Raw genomic sequence first — 18,358 nt, forward strand, 5'->3', positions numbered from 1 at the left:
GGCTTTCATACAACAAGGTGATGATGCATTAGTTTAACACATTTTGATTGGTAACAACATTTCATTCTATTTGTGACCACATGCATGTTTTATGACTTATGACTATCCTTTACTCTCATCGTGAAGGACCTTTGCCCATATATATAGTTCCTTGTTCGCGAATAGAAAATAAGTCCCATTCTCAATGGAGAAAGTCTTATTTTCAATTAGCTTTTGTGATACCTTGTCTTGCTTTGGAAAGGCACCTAATGAATTGAAAGCAACTTGTCCCTTTTCCTAATGTGTGTAATGTCTGTCTACTTCTTGCATTATGTGTAATAATAGAGAGATCACACATGACATTGTCCCTCATGCTTTAGCAGGTAGACGTCGAGGCTCGGAGGTCAGTGACCGCTGCTTGTATGGAACGCTTCACGTACCTCGTCTGACGAAGGAGAGACCAACGCGTTCCTCTACAATCACTACGTTTTCTGTTCTCTAGAGCCGGAATCACACGACAGATAAAATCGCCCTTCCAAGCTTCTCATTCCTGCAGTGCCGGACCTGCCGGCATCGGAAATATGACGGAAGAGTTGCGGCAACAATTGGCTTTGGTAGAGGAGGAGCTGGAACACGTACAAGGTACAATAATATCGCCTTTTTTCTTTGGGCATTTGTTTTTCATTTTCTGTTTTGGGTAAGCACATATGTCCTTTTGTTAAAGGCCTGGCTGAGGTTGGTGGCAGAGCCACCCACACAGATTAATGTCACATCTGCAACTTTGTCAAAGTGAAATTAGGTGCAAATTCTTTTGCTGTTCGATTTGTGGATGTGGACATCCTTGAGAGCCCGTGCACATGAGAAATTGTAGTAGAAGGCTACACTCACCTTTTTATGAACCATGCTAGGTCGATTAGCAATTTGGGTGCACATGGATACTATGGTGTTTGGTTAAAAATAAACCACCTTTTTAGCATGTTTCCTTAAAGCCCAACCTTACCATGGTGAGACCCCTTAACACACTTTTCCCTTGTAGTTGTAGGGAGGCTATCATAGTTAAACCTAGACTAGATGAGAGAAGCTTTATTGACATATCATTGCCACTTAGGAAAAAGACAGCTTGCCCTTTACGATGGTAGCTCATGTGGTCGGGCTATGTTGCAAGAGTATTTAAGTAGTAAGGAGTTGTCATGCTTTAAACCATTAAATCCACTCTAAAAGAGCTACCTCCTCCGTCAAAACATATGATAGCTTGAGTGTCAGAGCTCTTAACATCCTCGTTTGACTCAAATTGAGGTTCATAGGTAGGAGATGACTGTGCATGACACACATGATTGCTAAGAGCTGATACCCTACTTGTGTATGCTTGCTCCATATCCATCAGCTGTAGCCACCTTGGATCCTCAAAATCATATGTGTCACATTGTCTGCTCTGCATCCTAGCGTGAAAATCTCCTACCAAGAGAATCTCTCCTAGTCTTTTGCAATAGTGTACAATCTCGTTTGAGAGGTCTATGAAAGGGGACGCTCCATCTGCTCGTCGATCCCCTCTCTATCCTACTGTTGGGGGGTCCTTTGTAGCATATCTTGATCCTCGTGAGGGAAAGTAGTAGAGGGCGATATATAGCATTTGGTCTTGGGAGATCTTCACTTTGATCTACATGTACCGCATGTCAGGGTCTCGTGCCATGATGTAGACTCTATCCCTAGTTCTTGTTTGATCAACATTGCCACTCCTCTCAAACATTGGGTATGGCCCTGATGTTTTGTGCAGCTTCCGTACGCGGATGCCCAGACATATCCTTGTACTCTAAGCAGTCCCCTCTCAGGACTCCGATGTGTCTTGGTGATTAAATTCAGCTCATGGTACTCTAGGCTGCTCCAAATTACAATGAATGGGTTGGTATCTGAATTCCTTGACAATTACACAAATTTCAGGTGCTGAATTCAGTGTATGATGCCTTCACCAATGGGCACGGGTCGTGAGGTGGCTGCTAATCCCTAAATTTTTGCAGACATTTTGGGTTTACAGCAGAGATCTCTTTGCTGTCCACCAAATTTGGCTAAGACATGCGCAAAATGGCTGAAATGCTAAGGTCTCCTGATAATGGATCGGAGAAGGTGAGAGAAAGCCAAGATGAGAGAGAAATCTAATTTTCTTTGCGAGGAAACCCTAAATTTTACCTGCTGCTTGCTCCAGTCTGCATTTAATGCAGTCACCTATACTACCAGGCACCTCCAAAATGCTATCGCTTGATTAGCAATACTATTGCCAGACCCTAGAAGGTGACATCCTGTTGTCCCTTGCCTGATAAAGCCCCGAGATGGTTGTCTTCTGAAGCAAATTGCTATTCTTTGATCAGAAAATGGATCAACAGCTCTCTCTCTCTCTCTCCCTCTCCCAAGCTGTAAACTAACTGAATGGCCGAGACCCAACCCCCAAAAACGTTTTCTTAGTTTGCATCTGTTAGCATATATGTTAGTTCATGGCTGAGTCTATGCATGTGATTCAGTGGGTTAGGGCACTAGGATATTATCTTGATTATTTAGGCATTTTTCTTGGCATTATATGATGGTCCTTTTAGCATCTATTGCTGGCCAACGTGACATGATTTATGACATTATTTTTGCCTATTTATTCAGGCTTTTCCTCCACATTCATTAATCATTCATCACCTGATTGGTTTTGGTGGAGGGAGAGGAGCAGGTGCTAGTGTCTTCATAGCCGGTGACTCACATTCGTTCTATAATGTCTCATATCTTGGTATATGGATTCCATTTTCTGAGTATCTCTTTGCTTCTGAGTTCCTTGTGCAGTGTTCTTTTCTTTTGTAGTGTTTCTCTTTCTCTTTCTTTTGTCCCTTGTGTTCAACAGTTTATTACGGCAATTTTCCACGCTTCCATCAATGCATCCACTTCTGACATGGTATATCAGATTGTAGGATCATTGTTCTTGCTGCTGTTTTACACTGTTTTGGGTCTGAGTTTTAGCTTTTTTGCTGCTGATTGGACCTGTTTTTGGCTGCTGCGACTGATTTGCAGCCTGAGCGACCATCTTCTAATCATTTTCGGCTTGTTTTCTCAGTGTTTTGTAGACTACCATTTCATTTTCAGTTTTTTTGGGCCTGTTTCAGGGTTGGAGATTTGTTATTGACTCTTCCAAATTTGTGTTTTGGTGTCTGTTGCCTATGTTTTATTGATCGGCACTTGTATTTTGGCTATTTGCTCTGTGCAAGGCTAGGCAACGGTATTTTCAGGTTGGTTCTAGTTATTTTTGGTCTATCTTCTCACTATGTGGTACACTGCTCAGCTTTCGAGAGGGTTCATGTGCATCCAATTGTCGTATTCTCATCACTACACTTTGGTTACTATTGATCTTTTCTCTATGTGCTTTCTTTACTGCTTGGAACTTATGCAATCCTTGTGAGTTTGTATTTTTTGGCATACTTTTCTCCCTAAAGATCCCTTGTCTTTCTTCGTCTTCTCTGTATCTCCCTCATCATGGCTCCTCTGGCATCTCCTGATAGTCAACATGCTGACATTATTTCTTTATCTACAAGTGCTATGTTGGAGATTTGTTGTGTTCAGCTTCAAGTTTCTGTGAGGATGCTATCTCTCAGTACTTCAGATATTCCAGTTTCAGAAAGGTGTGCCATACCATGGAAGAAGATGTCTCAATGCTATTATTGTGGCAAGAAGGGATATCTCTAGAAGGACTGCAAGACATTAGCAGCTTTACAATAGAAGCAGGCGCGGATGTGACGCAGGGTGATGAATCTCCCGTCGAGTCTTCCTCTTCTTCAGGTCTAGGTTTAGGCTCCATCTATGTGGCCCGGTGATGGTTGTAGGGGCCTCCCTTCTAAGCTCCTAGTACAGGTGATGGGATCATGCCTCACAACTCTCTCGTGCCAAAGAGTGAGTGTGAGAGGGTGGTGAGATGGGGTAGGTGAACCTTATCTATATAGGTATATAGGGTCATAGGTTCCAGAGAGGGGTTTCCTTGACGCACCGACCGAAGTCTCGTAGGTTCAAATCCTAGAGCTAGGATTGACATCTAGGTTCATGATGAGCTGGTTATTTGACAGAGAGCGGGATTGACTCCTAGTCTTGAGCTCACATAAGGGAACACTTTGACAGTCTAGCCAAAGGCGGAGAATCCATGGTCACATATATTCAAAGGCATTTTTGACAGGATAGTCTTGTATGCTACTGCGAGATATTGTTGACAGATATTGAGAGTTGCTATGATTTTTCTCTATTTTCAGGAGCTGCTACGATTGACATCGACATAAAGTTCTGAGGCACCTTGGTGGTGGCTTGTGCACCCACTCCTTGGGTATCCATGGTTCTACTCTGGTGGTCCTTGTTTTACGTACTATGATGGGACCTTATCATTGTATATTGTATTGCATCAGATCACCTATGATCTGAGAGAGGGTACTAGCAAAAATGTCAGTTCATGACTGAGTCTGTGCATGTGATTCAATGGGCTAGGGCACCAAGATATTATCCTGATTATTTAGGCATTTTTCTTGGCATTCTATGATGATCATTTTAGCATTTATTGCTGGCCGACCAATATTAAATGCTAATGGACCTGACATGAGTTATGGCATTATTTTTGCCTATTTATTTAGGCTTCTTCTCCATATTCATTGATCATTCATTACCTAACTAGTTTTGGTGGAGGGGGAGGGTCATGGCATTATTTTTGCCTATTTATTTAGGCTTCTTCTCCATATTCATTGATCATTCATCACCTAACTAGTTTTGGTGGAGGGGGAGGAGCAGTGCAAGTGTCTTCACAACCAATGACTCACATTGGTTCTATAGTGTCTCATATCTTGGTATATGGATTCCATTTCCCTAGTGTCTCTTTGCTTTTGAGTTCCTTGTGCAATGTTCTTTTCTTTTGCAGTGTTTCTCTTTCTTTTTTCTTTTGTCTCTTGTGTTCAACAATTTATTACAACTGTTTTCCACGCTTCCATCATTGCATCCACTTCTAACAATATGGGCATTTTTGCCAAGTAGTAGCCTTCTAAACCCATTTTTCAACATTATCTAGCCATTGAATTTTCAGAATTAAATAATCCTAAAAATTAATTTCAGCCCTTCTTATTCTACCCAAAATTAAATGTGTCCATCCACAATTAAATTGGCTAGGCCATTTGCAACCTGGAGTGGTCTCCAACCTTGCCCTAGGGTCCAATTTGATACCAACTGACCAAGAGAACCCTGTTGGCATAACTTATCACAACTTTTGCCTTTGACACCCATTGCATCCTCGGTGTCCTTGTCTTGTTACTATGGAATATTTGCCATGTGCATCACATGTGCTTAAACAACCTTACACATTTGATTAATAACTTAATTGAATGTTATCAGCAAGATTAAAGCATCTCAAATTTTCACGTCCTCGTGACACCAATTGCCTCTTGATTTTTACCCAAGAATTGCACAAATGGAACCACCAATTGGCCAAATGTTGCCCCAATTCACAATCGATGACTTGGCATCTAAAATCCCTATCAATTCCATGAATTTCAAGTGCTGATTTCAGTGTACGATGCCTTTTCCTGTTGGCACGGGTCCCAAGGGTTTACAGTAGAGATGTCTTTGCTGTCCACCAAATTTCGCTGAGATCCGCTCAAAATGGTTGAGAACTACTAAGATCCTGAGAATGGGTTGGAGAAGGTGAGAGAAAGCCAAGATGGGAGAGGAATCTGATTTTCTTCGCGAGAAAACCCTAAATTCTACTTGCTGCCTGCTTCGGCCTGCATTTAATGCAATCACCTATTGCCTGATATCTTCAAAATGCTGTTACTTGATTAGCAATGCTGTTGCCAGTCCTTGGAAGGTGACTTCTTGTTGTCCCTTGCTTGCCAAGGCCCTCAGATGGCTATCTTTTGCAAAAAATTGTTGTTCTCTGATAAAAAAAAATGGACTAGCAACTCTCTCTCTCCCTCTTCCAAATTGTAAACTCATTGAATGGTTGAGATCCAACCCCCAAAAACGTTTTCTCAATTTGCATGGGCATTTTTACCAAGTGGTAACCTTCTAAACCCATTTTTCAGCATTACCCAACTTATTAAATTAATTTTTAGAATATGAATTTTGAAAAGTAATTTAATAATTGTTCTAGTGCTCAAAAAATTAATTTCACCAGCCAATAATTAAATTGGCTAGGTGAATTTGCAACCTAGAGTGGTTCTCAACCTCTATTGACCCTAGAGTGGCATTAATTCAATTAATTAATGCTAGTTTCTAGTGTCACCACTGACACTTATTGGCCAAATAACTGTCCTAGGATCAAAATTGACACCAATAACTGACGCACAAAGCCCAGCTGGAATAACTTATCATAGCTTTTACCTTTGATATCCACTGCATCCTCGGGGTCCTTGGCCTGCTACCATAAAATAATTGCCATGTGTATCACATGTGCTAAACAATCTTGCACATTTGATTTACAACTTAATCAAATGTTATCGGCAAGATTAAAGCATCTCAAAATTTCACGTCCTCGTGACAGGTGCATCGTCCCCAGGGGATGGAGCAAGGCCAGAAGCTACAAACAAGGATGAAAAGCCTTTGATGATGGAAATGCCAGTAGTGATGTGATACTAGATGGTCGAGCAGCCACTAGATGTTGCAAACGCAAACTCCAGTAGCTAAGAAAGATGATGCCTGATGATGGAGGAAGGCGCCAGTGGAGCAGGAGTACCAAACACAAGATAGAGGAGCTCTAGGAGATGCTGATGTCGAGGTGGAGAAGGGGCATGAGTTGAGGAGGGAGCCATTGTTGGAACTGGAAGGACACAGCTGAGAGAGTTTGAGATCTAGCAATAGTGAGCGTATGAGTGTGACGATTGGAGAGAGTGTGAGCAGAGTGAAAGTCCGAGATGATAAGAGTGTACCAACAATGTGTTGGTACACAAAGAATAAAATGTATTTATACTTGGGGTACATAAAGGGTGCGTTTACATGTACAGTGTGCGTGTACTACATACATGGAGGTCACTAGGCCTTTATATCCCAACAACCTCCCACTTAAAGGTTTGATATGAACCTCTAGCTAACCAACTCCCACTAGTCGAATGCAATGCTCGTGTTGAGCTTTGCTTAGACTTTTAGTGAGAACATCTATAGGGTTATCTTGCGTTTTAATCTTGGTCAATGTGATTCGACCATCTTCCAGAATCTGTTTGATGAAGTGATATCGCACATCTATATGCTTTGTGCGTGAATGATACATGGCATTCCTAGCCAGATACACAGCACTCTGGCTATCACATCCCAAAATTTCAGTACCCATAGACATGCCGAGATCATTTGCAAGTCTGCTCAACCATATAGCTTCCTTAGAAGCTTCGGTCGCTAATATGTATTCAGCTTCAGTGGTACTCAGTGCAACAATGTTTTGCAACCTGGAACACCAAGAAACAGCCCCACCAGCAACTGTAAAGACATACCCGCTGGTGGACCTACGAGTGTCCAAGTCCCCTGCCATGTTTGCATCACAATAACCCTACAAACTAAGTGCACCCTGCCTATAGCAAATGCTTTTTCTTTCTGTACCCTTAAGGTATCGAAGAATACACTTGATAGCCTCCCAATGTGCTTTGCCAGGATTTGACATAAACCTGCTAACAACTCCCAGTGCATTAGCAATGTCTGGACGAGTAGCAACCATAGCATACATAAGAGAGCCACAAGCTGATGCATAAGGAACTCCTTTCATAGCATTTGCTTCCACGTCATCTTTCGTGCTGTTGGCTTTGCTAAGCTTGAGATAAGGAGGTAAGGGTACCCCAAAAGGCTTAGCTTCAGCCATGTTAAATCTGTCCAGTACCTTTCCAATGTACTTTTCTTGAGATAAAAACAACAATTTCTGCATTCTATCTCTAAGAATCCTCATGCCTAAAATATGCTCTACATTCCCCAAATCTTTCATGGAGAAAGCTGATTTGAGCTGATTTTTAAGAGCATCCAAGCTAGTCTTTCTTTTCCCAGCTAGTAACATATCATCCACATACAAAACAAGTATTATGGGGCTGCCATCTGTATCCTTTTTCATGTACAAGCAATGATCTGCATGGCTGCGTGTAAACTCATGAGATAACTTAAAAGAATCAAACTTTTTGTACCACTGCCGTGGTGCTTGCTTCAGCCCATATAGGCTGCGTTTTAGCTTACACACCATCTGTTCTTTTCCAAGAACTACAAAGCCCTCGGGCTGTTTCATGTAGATTTCCTCATCAATGTCACCATGCAAGAAAGCTGTTTTTACATCCATTTGGTACAGCTCTAAATCCAAAATAGCAGTAAGAGCAAAAAGCACACGTAAAGTGGTCATCTTCACAACAGGTGAGAAGACCTCTTGGAAGTCAATTCCTTCCTTTTGTGCATAACCTTTGGCAACTAGCCTTGCCTTGTACTTGGGTTTCCTATCAACTGTCTTGACTTTGTACACCCATTTGTTGGAAGTGGCTTTCTTCCCTTTGGTAATGACACAAGATCCCAAGTATCATTTGCATATAGAGATTTAATCTCTTCCTACATAGCTAGCTCCCACTTACTGTTGAACTCACATGACTTGGCCTCTTTGTATGTAAGAGGCTCACCCTCATCTATAAGCTTCACATAATGCAAGGAGGGGTCAAACCTATGTGGTTGCCTTCTTACGCTTGTAGACCTGCATACCCAATGATCAACATTGTCAGGAATTGGGTCTACATCAAGAGGTATATTATTTTCAGCATTCATTTGCTGCTGTAAACCATTTTCAGCATGCTGTTCATGCTGTACAGCACCTTCATTTTCATTTCCAGCACCTGCATTTTCATAATCAGCAAGCCTATCTTGTTGTCCATGACCTCCTTGTGCTTCTATTTGCTGTCCATCATCATCTGGCTCAAAAGTAACCGGCTGATCATCAGTTTCAGCCTGTGGTACAGCACCTTGAGGCTCATTTTCTGAAGTTATGGGTGGCTGCAAACTCTGAAATTTCCCCATTTTCAGATCTTCATTAGAGGCTAAAGAGCCTTTCAGCAATTTTGCCTCATTAAACACAACATTACGGCTGCAAATAATTTTCTTGGACTGAGGTAACCACACTCTGTAGCCAAATTCACCCTCATCACCATAGCCCATGAAAATGCCTTTGGTGGATTTTGGGTCAAGTTTGTTCCTTAGCTCATCCCTAACATGTACAAAAGCATCACAACCAAATATACGTAAATGGTCATATGAGTCCGATTTGCCAGACCAAATCTCCTCAGGGATGTCATTATTTAAGGACCTATTTGGAGAGCGGTTGCAAATGTGAACCGCGGTTTTGAGTGCCTCTCCCCAAAATGCATGAGGGAGATTGGCAGTGGACAGCATGCACCGCAGTGGACAGCATGCACCGCAGTGGACAATATGCACCGCACTCTTTCACATAAAGTCCTGTTATATCTTTCAGCCACCCCATTTGAAGAAAGACTGTTAGGGGCTGTAAGCTCCCTCTTAATACCATGTAAGTCACAGAATGATTTGAATTCAGTCGATGTGAACTCACCCCCATTATCAGTTCTCAAGCATTTCAGCTTTCTATCTATCTGAGTGGTCACAAATGCATGAAAAGTTTAAAAAACAGCAAACACTTCACTTTTCTTTTTCAGCAAGTACACCCAAATCTTTTTGGAACAATCATCAATAAAGGAGACAAAATATGCAGTACCACCCAATGATTTCATGGGTATACTACATACATCAGAATGCACCAAGTCCAAGACATTGGACTTACAAGAGACACCAGAGTAAAATGAAATTTGTATTTACTTTCCAAACTGACACTCATTACAAAAATCAAGTTTGGAGCCTTTTCCATCAACCCTCTTCAGAGAGGTAAGAACATCAAGTCCTTTTTGGCTCATATGGCCTAATCTCTTATGCCATAACTCCAAGTGGCTGCAAATTTCAGCAACTGCAAGAAACTTGCCGTTCAAGGCTTTACAATGCAAACAGTACAATGTGCCCTTCTTGGTTCCTTTTGCAATCAGCATGGAACCCTTTTTTATTTTCCACAAACCACCACCAAACAGTGTGGTGTAGCCATGCAAGTCAAGCTAACCAACAGATAGTAAACTCCTTTTAATGCCAGGCACATATCTGACATCTTTCAACACAAGCTCTTGACCATTGTCTAAAGACAAGTGTACGGTGCCAATCCCATCAATGCTGCAAGCATGGTTATTTCCAAGGTACACCTTTCCATAATTGCCTGCATTGAACATAGCAAAACACTCCAAGCAAGGAGTTATATGGAAAGAGGCACCAGAGTCTACAATCCAAGTTTGAGTGACACCATCATCAACTGACAAGAGTGCATCAATCACATCAGCCTTGGTAATCTGCATATCTTGCATGTGACATATAAGGGCATCATAATCAACTGTACATAATACATCAGCCTCTGTATCTGAAAGCTCCTCTATGACCACACTAGAGACCACATCGGTCTTTTCTTTGCCTTTGGATGTCCCCAATGCATTTGTCTTTTCTTCCTTCTTCTTTTTATCTTCTGCATTCTTCTTTCTCTCTTGTTCCTTCTTGTAGGACTTGCAATCAGGTTTCTTGTGGCCCTTCCGACCACAATGATAGCAAGTAATGCCACTCTTATCTTTTCCTTTGCTCTTACTCCTGTTTCTTTGCCCTGCATATGCATTTTTCTTTTCAGCTTTGCCTCTTACACTATAAGCTGAGTTGTTGCCTTCTCCACTAGACATACGTCTAATTTCTTCATTCAAGATAGAATCCCTCACACCATCATATGAGAAATTGGGGTTATTGCTGAGTGAGACCACCAAGGTTTCCCACGAGTCCAGCAGTGTCATGATAAAAAAGATCGCCCTTAACTTATCATCAAAGTCCAAGTTTGCATCTTTGAGCTGATTTAGAATCCCTGTAAATGCACTCAAGTGCTCAGCTGTAGGCTTTGACTCATCCAGTCGCATATTCACCAACTTGCACATTAAATGCACCTGATTAACAGGTGTGGTGATCTCATAAGTAGTCTTCAGCTTCTCCCATAATGCATAACCTGTGTCTAAACCCTTAATGTTTGTCAGAATGTCATTAGTGACACCCATCTTTATGTAAGCCACAGCCTTTTTATTCACTTTGGCCCAATTTGCATCAGACATTAGTGCGGGTTTATCTTCCTGCAAAGCATCCTCACAATCCTTCAGGAACAAAATGCCCTGCATACGGTCTTTCCAAAGGTCAAAGCCATGACCATCAAACCGTTTGATCTCCATCAAACTCTTGATGTCTAAACTGGAAGAAGTTGCAGCCATTTTATCACGAACACAAGAGTAAATGCACTAATCTGCGGAAGCACAAGCTGAACCAACAAAATACCCTGCTGTTTTTCTTCAACCAGAAATAAATCTCTGTTGTTTATACATTAATCAGCCACTGCACGGGTAAAAGATGCAGAAATTTACCAAAATTCTGCGTAAATCCCCAAAATTTCAAGTCCAAAATTGCATGAATGTCAGTCAATCTGACCCAGCTGAGTAAAGCTTTGCCAATATATGAAAAGGCCCAAATTTCTGGGATCTAATGTCAGGAAATTTTACCCAAAAATGCAAAATTTTGACAAAATTGGCAAAATCCCCAATTTAATTGAGGTCACGGCTCGCGATGTCTGCAATTTTTGACTCAAAAGTCACTGACAGGCAGGCATGAATGATGCCAAATCTTGGAAAAGCCCCAAATTTTGTGGCCAGATTTGTACAAATTTTGAAATTGTGCCTTTGGTGTGTGAACTCTCGCCAAGGAGGAGGGATTCAAGAAAAGGCTGGACAGCCATGTGGGAGGAGGCTGATGGCTGAAATCTGCACGTGGAGTGAGAAACCTGTATAGACGGATTGGGGGTTGAATGGGGGCAACTTGTCTATTTATAGACGTGGAAGGGCGCCCTAAAAATTAGGGTGTCCACTAAACTCTCTCGAACCACTCCTTGTTTTAGGGTTTCCACTGAACTCTCTCGAACTGCTCCCCGTTTTAGGGTTTTTACTCTAAAAGAGCATTTTTTTAGTGTGTTTTGGGGCTGTTTAAGAGGCTAATCAGCAAGTAATGCATGTTTTAGCTCAACACTTTCGTGTGTACTCTTCCTCTAAGAGCAAATTGACCAGCTGAAGGAAAGTAAGTGGCTATGAGGATGGTGAGGTTCAAGGCTGTATGAAAGGCCAAGTACGAGGGCGGCAATGAATTCAAGTAGTACAGATCAACTGTGCATCTGAGTAATTCTCATCTACATTCATAAGCTGCTGACGCAAGTCTTGAATTTTATTTAGATAATCTTGCATAGAATCACCCTCATCCATCTTTATTGTCTTAAGTTCTTTCTTCAAGAAAGAGATGCGCTTCTCATTCTTTCCAGCAAACATCTACTCTAAGGTTAGCTAGGCTTCTCGTGAAGAAGCTGTAGACCGAATGTGGGATCATAGACCACTGAACTGAAAATGCAATCAACAACAAAGCCTTCTGTGCTGTTGATCTTTGGGGAAGTGGCTGAGTTGGAGCAGGTTGAATAGGCTGAGTTGCCCGTTGTCCACATCCTCTTGAAGGAGGAGTAGCAGGAGCCATAACTCCGGGCCTAACTTCTTCACCGCTGACATAATCCCAAAGATTCTTCGCAATCAGCACATTCTTCATAATGAAGGACTAGAATGAATAGTTGTTACCATCCAACCTATCCTCCTTGGATACGTAAGTAAATACATCACCTCCCTGATTTGCCATGATAAACAATGCTAATTAGAGAGCAAAAGAGCAATGTCTCAAGCTAGACCAACTTGGAAATCTCAAAATTTTCAGAAATTACAGCAAGTACTTTGTTGTAATTAGCAAATTGAAGCACACTTTGTCAAAACTATTTGAAATGCATGTTGTCCAAGGTGCAATAAATGCTCAACAGCATTGAAGATGCAAAAGCCCCAAAATTTCGTGTTCCAAAGTGTTCAAAATCAGTCTATTTCAGACTGTCACAGATGTACATGTGTCAATCAGTGAGCTAACTGCAAAAGCCCCAAATGTCTGGCCCAAATGCATAAAATCTCTGCTGTAATCGTGTTCCAGACACGTACTGAAGTTGAGAATGCCTGCCCGAGCAAAAGCCCCTCCCAAAGAATTAAAGGGAATAAAAAATTGATAAAATTTTCTTGTTTGTTACCCCTGATATGGACTGAGCTGGCTGTGGAGGTGACTGAAGGCAGTATAGACCAGTGGTGGGCGAAATTGATGGGCTGACCTGGCAGGTTAGAGCAGACCTGGACTGGTGGGCATTGGGAGTTGGAGCTGCAGGTGCCGCAGCTTGTCAGAGCTGTTGCAGGCGGCATTGCACAGGTGGGAGCAGCAGGTCTTCAGCGGCGTCCATGCACAGGGGGCGGCACAGGGGTAGCGACAGGTCTGGAGCAGGCGGGCGAGCTGGGCCAGCGATTTGCCTGGCGGGCAGGGATAAACAGGGCATAGGTAGGGCAGCCACAGAGTACTGCCGGGCGGCGGCACTGGAGACAGCAGGCGGCACCTGGGGCAGCACTAGAACCAGAGGCACAGGTGGTGAAGGCAGTGGAGGTGCTTGGTGGTACCGCTAGCAGCTAGCAGCTGGCCTGGCACTGCAGATTAGGTCCGCGTGGCGGCGGCGGCTGAATCAGAGGTGCTGTTGGTGGCATTTACAGTCTGAAGGAGCAGTTGACCAGTCTGAAGCTAGACCCAATGCTGTTGGTTGCAGAGAGAGAGAAGACTGAGTTGAACTCAGCTTTGATACCAAATGTGAGAGTAGGAAAAGATGGAAGCTCAGTTGAGAGTGGAGTAGACAGTGCAGAGTGTGAGAGCATGACACCCAATGCAATTATCTGAAGTGTGTTGTGCAAGTACAAAGTACAACCCTTAAACCTTAGGGTTGTAAGAGGGTGTTCACACTCTAAGCGTGTGAAACACGGTAAGTGTCTAAAACAATAAAATGAATAAATCTGGGAGTGTTAAAAGTGCCCGAGTGTCCTACTAAAGATCACCGACACTCTGTGAGTGTAGGCGTGAGTCAAACAAACCCAACATTTATATTGTTCTTAACTTTAATGCAATGTCAAGTAAGCTGGCTGAAAATGGAATGAAACTCATTTAAATGAGAGGACATAGCAGCCCTTTCCTTCATGTGAAGGTCCACAAGCTTTTTCAACCAATATAATTGTGATGCACCACTTTGCTTATCATAAAGAGAACATATTTTATCCCATAATTGCCAAGCACCACCGTTAGTCTCAATGACATTGAAATAAACTTGCTTAGACAAAGATAGGATATTGGTGGACTTGTATAGCTTATCAACCTCATTCCAATCATCTCTATGCCAATCTTCTGGCTTTATTCCCTTGGTTTTCAATGGCCTAACTTGTTTCTTTTGCACTAATATGTACCAAATTTGGGTCTTCTAGCATTGAAAGTGTGAGAGTGCACAACAGAAAGAGAAAAGTGAACACGGAGAGGAGACAAAGAGAAAACGCAGGTGAGAGAAGGAACAATGTGAATGCAATGGCTGAAGATACAAGGTTGCAACAATTAGTCCCAACATGTAGCTCTATGCTTCAATGTGGGTGCTAGACAGTAGCAAGGGGATGAGAGAATGAGGAGGGCTAACTGATCACGAAGGATCAATGATGGATAATGAGAGTGGAAGGGCAGGTTGTCTATATATAGGCAAAACTAGGACCAAAAGTGGCCAGACTCAAAATAGGGCGCCCAAGACAGCCAAAAGTGCCCAAAAAGAAATGCACTAATGTGCTCTCCATCTAAAGTGTCTAAAACACATAAGATGACGTATACAAATACAATGTCAGAGCTCCTAATGTCTTTGTCTGACTCAGACTGAGTCTCACAGGCAAGAGATGACTACATAAGATGATTGGTAATGTCGCCTTAGATCCTAGATGTGGCAGAAGGCCAAATGAGATGCGGATCCGAGGATGGCAGGAAGAGTGCCAATGTCGATGAAGTCCGTTGATGAAGAAAGCTAGCCAAGGAGCAAGACTCCCTCTCCATAAAAAATCCGATCAAACGGAAGGCTACCAAAGGGCAATGGAAACGGAGAGGCTTTGAATGGATTACTCTTGAAACCTCTAGTTGGGGATGGGTGAGTCAAACCTCTAATCCAACTATGAGACGATAGAGAGATACTACTGAAGGTGCCATAAGCTACAAAAAAACAGCAGGACCTAAGGGCGAAGCATCAAGGGATGGTGGCTCGATGATGAAGAAAAGAGGTTGTTGCATAAAAGAAAGGTCCAAAGTAGATTGGGAGCCTTGAAGTAACTCCTTATGATCTTGGGTAGCCCCCTCTAAAGCAAAAGGTCCAGAAAATCCATAGTTGCATCACCAATATCGTCCCTCTTTGAGAGGGATGGGAGGTACGAGGGAACCACTAGAGGAGATGGTGGGGGATGGGATAGAACCTGTGGGATAAATGGTGCATAATCAAGAATGGGTGCAATGATAGAAAGCTGCCTTGGAGGGTCCTGTACAAAGGAAGGGGAATGGAGCATAGATATCCCCCTCTCTTGCCAACTTGTCACAAAAGTGGCTCATGTGGAAGAATCCTCAACAAAGATGACCGGCTCGATGAAGACAGTGCGGGTCCAAGTCTAGGAAGGCCATGAATTGAGAGAAGAGGGAAGCCCAAGTTAGGAACATATAGGGCTGCAGAAATGGAGCTTTGTGGATGGTCGGACAACAAAGGCAAGGTGCCAACACTACTAATAGGCACCAAAGAAATGTCACTAGTAGTGACGATACCCTTTGACAGACGGAGATCTTGCAACAAATCACCTCAGGGAGTCATATGACTGGATGCACCACTATCAATGAGCCAAGGCTGCTTAGAAGATGAGATAGTCAAAGAAGGCTCCTCCACTTGATAAATGTGTAGAAATACTTAGTGGTAATAGCGGGTGATGAAGAAGAGGTAAATAAAGGCTCCAATGTAGATCTTGCTCTCCGACAAAGGTGAGGGTATTTCCTCTAGCACTTCTTCTTTGGGTGCGAGATCTTCCCACAATGAGGGCACGTGGAATATCCTCTACACTTCCCTATGAAATTTGTATCGGTCAGAAGATGACTCCAACTTCTTCCTCTTTCCTATCTTTTACTTTGCTTGTCCTATACGCGAAGATAAAGTTGCATAAGCATGGCCATGTGCATGGGGTTTGCAGGAATCTCTCACAATGACACACATCCTACTCAAGCACCAATGGGACTAGCTTCTCCCAAGTGAGAGTCTCCCGACTCTCTCTCTCTCTCTCTCTCTCTCTCTCTCCTCTTTCTCTTATTAACCATTTACAAAATAATGGGGGACTCACTTAAGCTGATTGGGAGGGGGGAGTAAGAGAGATTTAATAATTAAAATAATTAAAATGTATGGGGGGTCGCAAGCATGGCAAAAAATGGAAGGGGAAGGAGAGGGAAGAGACGATGATGATAAGTGAGAAGACTTGTGTGGAACACATCTTATGTCGATGATGGAAGATGTGAGAGAAGTGGCATAGGTAGGTCCTTTGAAGAAATGTTTGTACCAAGGGATGCAAGCTCATCCCGTAGCTCCTCCATCTGGTAGATGTGATTCCTCATCGTAGGGGAATCTGTGACAGAAAGATGTTGTAGCTTCAACTCAAGAGATAATCGATGCCCAAATGTTTGGATCTAGAAGAGAGATGCCAATGTCCTCAAAATCTCCACAACAATGCGGATACGTCTAACATGCATGAGCACATAATCTGTACAACTCAAAAGAAGAAAAGAGTGGGCTTTGGCATTCAACTGATCTCATAAAGCTACCGAATTTGTGGTCACACCATCATGAGGATCCACGGTAGGCTGAGGTATAGGGTCAACAACAAAATCCCAAAGGTCATATATGTCGAGGAGGCACTCCATTTGACATGACCGGAGAGGGTAGTTCATCCTATCCAGCTTGTGGAAGGCAGGTTGAGAGGTTAGGACTGGCACCTACTTAGGAAATGCCATCAATGCCAATTAGGGACTGGTATCCCTGGAAGAATATAGTGGGAAAGAGAGATTGGATGGTGGTCAGTTTGAATTGTCCCCAACCACATTATCCCCCCAAGCATACACGTTGGCCATAGATGTTCTTCAATAAGTACCTACAATAAAACAAAGAAGATGCTGCCATTGGAATGAAAACGACCAATAGGTGGTGTCCTCCAGATAATTGGGGTCTATCGGGCCACGGTATAGAAGAAGATTGACTTAGGCAAGGTAGACGGGGAGTATCCGATGCCGAAGGGAACACACAATGCCAGGCAGGAGGGATAGATTTGCAAAACATAGAGATGACTGCAATAGATGTAGTAAAATAGGTCAGAAAATCTGTCACCCTGGGTTGGGGGTAGCCACCTGGTCTTAATAGACCCCCGTCTTGGTCTGAAAATAGCTGCCCTGACCTGAATAATGGCCATCTTGATAGAGAACGCAAGGTGGACAGCAGCCCTGCTATAAATGCAAGGGGGAAAGCAGCAGTTCCTGTGTGGGAAGGATTGCCTAATGGAGAAGCCAACATGAGTAGAGGTGTCCTGCAAAACACAGGTTAGAGAGGGCAAACAAAAAGGTTGTAAGATGTGTGGATGACACCTAGCTGGTTTTGTCGTGGACAGCATACTTCTCTTCAAGATCTTTGGCTTCCACGTGTGGCTTTGATACTATGTGAGAGTGTGCAACGGAAAGAGCAAAGTGAACTTGGAGAGGAGATAAAGAGAAAATGTAGGTGAGAGAAGGAACAATGTGACTGCAATGGCTGAAGGTATAGGGTTGCGACAGTCAGCCCCAATACACTGCTCTACGTGTCAGTGTTGGCACTAGACGGTAGCAGGGGGATGAGAGAATGAGGAGGGTTGGCTGATCATGAAGGATCAATGATGGATAATGAGAGTGGAAGGGCAAGTAGCCTACATATAGCCGAAATTGGGGCCACAACTGGCCGGACCCAAAATAGGCCCCTAGGACAGCCAAAAGTGCCCAAAAAGAAATGCACTAATGCGCCCTTCATCTAAGGTGTCTAAAACACATAAAATAATGTTAGAGCTTCTAATGTCCTTGTCAGACTGAGACTGAGGCTCATAGGCAGGAGATGACCACACAAGAAACCATATACCAAACACAAGAATGATGCGTACAATAGTGAGTCATTGGTTGGGTGGGCACTGACACTGGCTCCTCTCTCCAATAGGAAGACCGCTTGAAGAATGATGATGATTGAATGGGAAGAGGAGGAGCCATAGAATAAATAGACCCAAAATATGCCAAATATGGTAGTTGGTCG

At 42.9% G+C, this 18,358-nt stretch overlaps 1 protein-coding gene across 4 annotated transcripts in view; it reads left to right on the plus strand.

Moving 5' to 3' along the window:
• Positions 1-263: 263 nt before the first annotated feature.
• The window catches only part of LOC148026262 (ATP-dependent DNA helicase Q-like 2), a 128,798-nt gene continuing 110,703 nt past the window's right edge, over positions 264-18,358 (plus strand). For 2 of the 4 annotated variants that reach the window (XM_087693571.1, XM_087693568.1), the window contains exon 1: positions 290-621. In XM_087693571.1, coding sequence (XP_087549697.1) covers positions 561-621 — 61 coding nt within the window. In that variant the 5' untranslated portion in view covers positions 290-560. The other 2 variants (XM_087693567.1, XM_087693570.1) reach the window with 2 other exon arrangements.

The sequence above is a fragment of the Lygodium microphyllum genome, chromosome 14 (assembly GCF_053477565.2).
Source record: "Lygodium microphyllum isolate KBCC chromosome 14, Lygodium_microphyllum_v1.1.10, whole genome shotgun sequence".
Taxonomy (NCBI): Eukaryota; Viridiplantae; Streptophyta; class Polypodiopsida; order Schizaeales; family Lygodiaceae; genus Lygodium; species Lygodium microphyllum.